This window comes from Salvia miltiorrhiza, chromosome 7 (assembly GCF_028751815.1).
Source record: "Salvia miltiorrhiza cultivar Shanhuang (shh) chromosome 7, IMPLAD_Smil_shh, whole genome shotgun sequence".
In the NCBI taxonomy this organism is placed as follows: Eukaryota; Viridiplantae; Streptophyta; class Magnoliopsida; order Lamiales; family Lamiaceae; genus Salvia; species Salvia miltiorrhiza.
This window is the reverse complement of record NC_080393.1, coordinates 41,115,806-41,122,485: the sequence shown is the minus strand read 5'-3', so window position 1 is coordinate 41,122,485 and position 6,680 is coordinate 41,115,806. Positions and strand designations below refer to the sequence as shown.

General features: G+C 35.5%; 1 protein-coding gene across 2 annotated transcripts; it reads right to left on the bottom strand.

Annotated features, from left to right (window-relative positions):
- Positions 1–1,375: 1,375 nt before the first annotated feature.
- On the bottom strand, positions 1,376–6,197 carry LOC130992962 (uncharacterized). 2 transcript variants are annotated; one of them, XR_009091524.1, is made up of 4 exons: positions 5,820–6,197; positions 4,497–4,645; positions 1,770–2,034; positions 1,376–1,662 (listed from the first exon to the last, which is right to left on the bottom strand). XR_009091524.1 is itself a non-coding variant. In XM_057917679.1 (3 exons), exons 1-3 carry the CDS (start codon positions 6,003–6,005, stop codon positions 1,896–1,898), a joined length of 474 nt encoding a protein of 157 aa, XP_057773662.1. In that variant the 5' UTR covers positions 6,006–6,197; the 3' UTR covers positions 1,376–1,895. The 2 variants fall into 2 exon arrangements, 1 of the variants encoding a protein (XP_057773662.1); XM_057917679.1 differs by having other exon boundaries at positions 1,376–2,034.
- Between the last annotated feature and the right edge of the window lie 483 nt (positions 6,198–6,680).

Below are 6,680 nucleotides of genomic sequence, written 5' to 3'. Positions count from 1 at the left end.
CATTGTATACAAGCATAAAACGTTGTTGCTTTCAGTATACAAATCCAACAGCGACATTCTCTCACAACGGCAGAAACCTTGAAGACCATCTCTCCGACGGATCTATTCAAGACTTCGCCTATAAATAGAGCTCGAGGAGTAACTGCAAAAGCACCGATTCGAAGACATACGCTGAAGCTCTGCCGAATTAGAGAGCCAGCACTTTCATAGATAGATTTCGAATCGAAGAAGAGAGTAATCAACGTTGTAAAATCAGTCTAGTTGATTACCTAAACTCTCTTGTAAGTCTAGGCACTTCATGTTTTATCCTAAGCCTAGAATGGATTACTGGAGAGCCTATTCTCAGTAATCTTAGTTGGAAGAGTTCAAACTACTTTTTAACCGAGAGAAAAGTAAGTTTGAGTGGTTGTTGTTTAGTACCAAAAAACTAAGCTGTTGTTGGTTGTGGTTTAGTACCTATTCAAAACTAAACCGTTCGGTTTCCTTGGCACCCAAAAAGCCAAGATGGAGTTCAGCTTAAAGGTGTTGGCTCCAATTACCTTAGCATTAGCTGAGTGGGCACGACAGTGTCAGGGCGTGCTAAGTGTTAAATCCAATTCAGGGTAGATTGGTAGGTTTGTTGTGCACCTCTAAAGTATAAGCCCAGAATGTTTGTCAGACAAATAATCTGGCTGTGGATGTAGGAGAGATGTCTCCGAACCACGTTAAAAATCCTTGTGTTCTTTATTTGCTTTCAGTTATTTCCTTTATCTGTGCTTAATTGTTTTCAACTGAACTGGATTAACTGAAAAGTGAAACCAATGATTCTATAAATAACAAACATTTTCCAAAGGCTATTCGCACTAAGTTTAAATTCCGCTACTGAGTTGTTAATCCTACTGACGACTGATAGTCAGAGAGAGTAATAACTCTACTATGTTTTACAAACTAGACTGAAGCCTTACTTGCATATCAGCTAAGCCCAGTGCTCGACTGTTGTCAACTCACTGAAATATCTTCAGTATCAGTCTACAACCCTATTTCTAACTGAAAACTGATTAAGTTTGTTTTGATTGCGAAAAATAGCCCACAGGTGTATTCCCCCCATACACCTATTAGTCAACCCTCCGGGACCCCAACACCAATCACAATTGTCGACTACATATTCATGAAATCATAATATTCCACTCAGCAATCACAACAAATTATAGCGCATACTGATTTGAGTACAACATATAAGATACGAAATCAAAACTTGGAAACCATCAAGTTTTTTAGCTTGATAGGTACACATGTGAAACGTAGTAAAAAGAATCAAAATCTCAGTCATAACACCAACCACTACAACATCAGAATAAAACCATTTGTACAAAACCAATTCCCGATTCACCGAAAACAAGCACATAACGTATTTTCTTTCCTTACTCAACAATCCATGATTATTCTAAAAAAATGTATATAATACCTCCGTTACAGAGTGTAATTTCAAAACTAAGAATGTTATCTGAGACAAGTAGGACCCTGAAAAACTTTAGCGGAAACCAAAGTCTATACAACCACAATTTCTAAACAACAATTGTCCCTACTGACTAAATACAATCCCAAAAATTAATGGAAACATTCAATCAACTCAACACCGCACTAGTGATCCTTTTGTCTCCACAAAATATGGCACTTAAGCATCTGCATTTATGATATAAAAGTAAAATAAAAATGTGTGGTGAAATGCAAACTTTAGTACTTAATAAAAGAGTTCCATATAGAGAGTATCCAGCTTCTGAGGGGTTTACCAATAGCTACTCAACTGACATCCTCTTCGGTTCCCAAGCTGCACAACTTCAGTAATCTCTAAACGGGATCATAAAGATGTAGGAGTTAAAGCTGAACCTTCACACAGATACTTAATAGACACAAGTTCATTGATCGGCGTTTATTCCAAAGATGCGAACTTTATGCATATGTGGGAACTTTGCAACAACCAGAACAAAAACTGCTAGAGTGTTGAAGAAGAGCATTGGATGTTGATAGTCAGTTGTATGGGAGGCTATCAAGTACCTGATAAAACAAAGAATGCACCAAAAACACGAATAAATTTCCACATCTAGATATAAGTTTAGACTTCAAGTTAATCCAAAAACGCACCAAGATATACTACTACTAAACAGTTGTTTGTCTAGCTAAAGAAGGGACTATTTATTATAAAAAGTTTTCCCATTTTAAGTTTCATTTGCCCTCAAGAGCGGAAGCCCCTGCATAATGTAAAATTAGAGACCAGTGTAGTCTTGTAGAGAAGGATAAAGTATCACACACAATAACACAAAAAGAAATGCAATCTTCCAAGTCAATGCACATGAAAAGTCAAACAACTCCTAAAACTGAAAGTACTTCCATAAATATAAGAAAGAAATATCATGCCAAGTGGTCGGATCCAATGTAAGAGATAAAACCTAAAGCGAGATGCCGAAAATAAAAGAAACTGAATATCATATACAGACATAAGAATGATTGTTATGTCATGACTTCAGCTGTTCAGCAGATCTTGAAAGCATAAATTGCACTTTCAATATTACCATTCCGGAACTGGAAATGTACCAGGTCAGCCCAGTTATATCAATGTAATACTTTTTCAACAATAACAAGCCAATTGTCCAATAGCTAAAATAATCTTTTACAACATCATGAGATTTTTTTTAAAAAATATCATAATTTAAGATACAATTTACATTGAAAAATTTCACCTTTTAATAAGTTGGCATCAATGCATACAGATCATTTATAAGTTAACTCATTTTTTAAGCTATAGAAAAACTTCAGAAACCTTCCAGACAATGGAGGCTATGGGATTAAGTTGATTGGTCAATTATCAACCATATATCGATTTGTAAGAACTAAAAAGTTGATCCCTAAAATTGTTGTAATTAAAAGTTCATCATCATGATATATTAGGACTTTTATCACTGGATCGTACATTTCAAATAACGCATGAAAACAAATAACAAGCTAAGATAATACACCTGGCATAGTCTTACTATTCCATGTTAATACTATTAGCAAAAAAATGGTTTTGCAAACATGTAAAGATATATAATAGATGTAGACTCAATGTCAAATGATAAGGCATAATGCAAACTTAAAAAGGGTTTTAGAATATAACAGAGGCAGGCTGTTGCAGTTCAGACTGTACAAGTATATGACTTCTAAGAAGGCCACCCAAGATAGAGAGACAATAATGAAAATAGAAGCCACAAAACGGCTAATAAAGTCTACAACAATAGACCTTAAAGAAAAAAGGAAAACTGAAACAAGCATAAACTTTCCCCAAACTCTACTAAATTATGTAAAAAAAAAAAAAAAAATTGTACTTGCACGTCATAACAAAAGTATCCAAAACGCATAAGGCTTGCTGCCTACTTATAAATATTTAGCTTGAAAAGGAGAAATTTGCTAAGAAATCTTCAATTAAATTACTCCCTCCGTTCACGAAATGAGTACCCATTTGTGGACGGCACGGGTTTTAAGAAATGTATGGAGTGTAGTGTAAATAGTTTAAGGGTCCCACTTTTTGAGTGTATTAATTAAAGAGATGTGTGGGGTACACTTGCCAAAAAGGGAAATGGGTACTCATTTCGTGGACGGACGAAAAAGGAAATATGGGTACTCATTTCGTGGACGGAGGGAGTATATGATATTTGAACATTAGAATTACAGTGATGATTAATGATAACCACCAAATTCCTGCAATAGTTATCATAAACAAGCAGCTAATATCGTTTACATTTGGTTTTTTAGAGTCCTAAATTCCTAACACCGAATACTTAATTCTCAGTGACTCAACCAAGTCACAGGCCTTAAAGACCACTGCAAAGAAAATCTTAAAATTAACATGGCCAACAAAATCATTGTTGATTGCAAGACATACACTCTAAGAGGATACACATTATTCATGTATATTTGGCATCACAGGGGGGGAGGACAGGAGGAAGGAGGTAAGCCTTCCCAAGACAGAAAACTGAACATTTCTTTTATGGCTAATGTAGAGGACAAGTAGAATAAAACAACCTTAATAAGAATTATGCATTATCAAAATGTGTAACTTAGGAAAAGGAAAACATAGTTACAGTATCCTCAGGAAAAAAGTTATCAAGGTTAATTAATCTAATTTAATTATATCCCTTCTTGCACTGTATCAGAAGATAATGGATATGGTGCTTTAGTATCCCTTCCCAATTCTTAACTTTCTCATACTCTCAACCTTCATTTCTATCTTTCTGGTGACAGAAGGGTTCAGCTTAGAAGACACTAATATATCGTGAATATAACCATCAGGATTGTTTCTTAGAGAGAAGATGTGCTTACAAGATTTGCATATTCACACTAATATAAAACACGAAAACTGATTCATATATAGCAAAAAGATACAACAAAGCACTCTATAAGAAAAATATGGTATGAAAAATTAGCAAGTAGCAACAGACAAAAATGTAAGGGGGAAAATAGGAAATAAAAAGAAGGCTTACAAAACTAGAGGAACGATTGTCAAGAACTTCCTATTACGAGTAAGTTGTTTGCCACTGTCTATTTGTTCCCACCAAGTCAACCTATTGTAGATACCCTGATCTTCTGCAAATGGAGTCCCCTTCTTCCAGTGAAAAAAGTGATACGTGACCTGAACACGATTTCAAAATATAAAAAAATAAAAAATTGTGACTATCAAATAAATGCAAATATCCGTTACATGGTAACATTGTATCAGTAAAACAAACAACATCAACAAGGCTCAACTGTGGAAAGATGGAATGCAAATCCTACTATTTCAACCAATTAATGGAACATTTCCCATCAGAAACTGATAAAATAAGCCCTCCAGATAAACTTCATGTTTACAAGAAGCACATATGCCTTTAATAGAAAATGGACGCCACTACAATGCTTTTTTAACGGTCATAAATAACATTGGATTGGATACACTTTTATGTGCTAAGCTTCAGGCTTTATATCCAGTGCAGACAAATAATAGAAATAATTATTGGAAGTTATGGGATGACCAATTACAGATGAAACTACGTAAGAGCTTCAGTGTCGGGCAGAACTTAGATAGGTATATGTTAATTATTGAACTCTTATATTAATGAAAATGAGGTTCCCACGGATTATTCCATTTAAAGTTTTGACTTGGTTTCCACAAATATGAAGGGAGTAAGTTTTTGTAAACAGAAAGAAGGTGAACTTTAGTGGAGAACCTCAACACTTGGCATTATTGACACTAAGAGACCTTCCAAGAATTGGTGATTAACTCAATCTCTTCTATCAAAACGGCATGTGAATATGAGATTATAATTAATATGCATATTAACTATCAAAATATCAACTGCATCATACTCAAGTTTTAAAGAATCCCTCTGAATGTATTCTTCCAATACCTTTCCAAAGATTATAGAAATCCCCATTGTTAAAATATCACAAAGATTAAAAAGAAGTCAATTAAAAACTGAACTCCTCATTTATCTTGTGTGGCGAAATTGGATCAGCAGCAAAAATCAAATCATTGCAATGTTTTCAGGATCTCAGAATTCTCGCATGGAAGGAAGAAAATCGAATTACACAACTTATTCCATGTAATAAAACAAATTCGCAATCAGTATCCCTAAGCCTGCTCAACAAACAATAATCCAAACAAAACAAGAGTAAAATTTATACAGAAATTCCCCTAAAAATAATTAAACGGAAAAAAAAATCAAATTACCTATCACACTCAGAATTGATAAATCAGAAAATCATTCCAATAAATCTAACTAAAAATGGAATCACCACACAGTGCATGAAGATGGAGGAAAACGTACAAGGAAATGAGAGAGATGAACGACGGTCCATGCCATGCCGGGAGAGCAAGCGAAGACGGAGAGGACCATAAGCCATGAGAAGAACAATATAAGGATGTAGGTGCTCCAGACACCGGGGTAGGTAAACCATTCTGTGTTCCGGTTCAGATCCGTCGTCGGCGCCGCCCGAACGTACAAATTCGCCATAACCCCCTCCTAATTCCACTCAACCCAACTCAACACTTTCATTTCTTTCTTTCTATTAATTGATGTTAGGATTTTACAAATTATGATAAAACTCGTTCAATGCAATGGTATTGTATTCTATTTCCCCTTTTTCTTTTTTCTTTTTGGGGAAATAATTAGGCTTTTTTGAGGAGGCGATTGGCGATGGCAAATCTTTTTTTTTTTTTTTATGAAATTATATTATAAATAATACAAACCACACACACACCCCACCTAGTGATTATTGTGGCCGAGAGTACTCGAACCTGTGACCTCTTGGACAACAGGCAACCACCCCAACCACTAGGCCATCCCAAGGGGACTTGGCGATGGCAAATTTGATTAGGAAGAAGTGGGTCCAATCAGGGATCCGGCCGATGCCAAGAAGAGTTGTTACAGCATCTCCAACAATGGGTTGCGTTGGGGATGCATTCCAAAAATGATTATTGGGGGGTTTTAATTAGAGGAGGTGATTGGAGGAGAGAGGAGAGGGGAGAGACGAGAGGTAACCACCTCTGACACGCAGAGAGAGAGAGAGAAAGATGAGATTATTTTTGTTTTATTTTAGGGTTAATTCTTTCTAAATCCTTAAACTATAGTCTTTTTTCGTTTTTTCCCTCAATCTTTGAACTTTCCACAAAAAACCCTCAACTTTCA

Bases quoted from the DNA above. Each gene is read 5' to 3' on its own strand.
- LOC130992962 (XM_057917679.1), bottom strand. From the start codon at position 6,005: ATGGCGAATTTGTACGTTCGGGCGGCGCCGACGACGGATCTGAACCGG. The intron at 4,646-5,819 runs GTACGTTTTCCT...AATCGTGTTCAG, and splicing joins TTCATCTCTCTCATTTCCTT to GTCACGTATCACTTTTTTCA. The intron at 2,035-4,496 runs GTAAGCCTTCTT...TTGTTTTATCAG, and splicing joins ACAATCGTTCCTCTAGTTTT to GTACTTGATAGCCTCCCATA.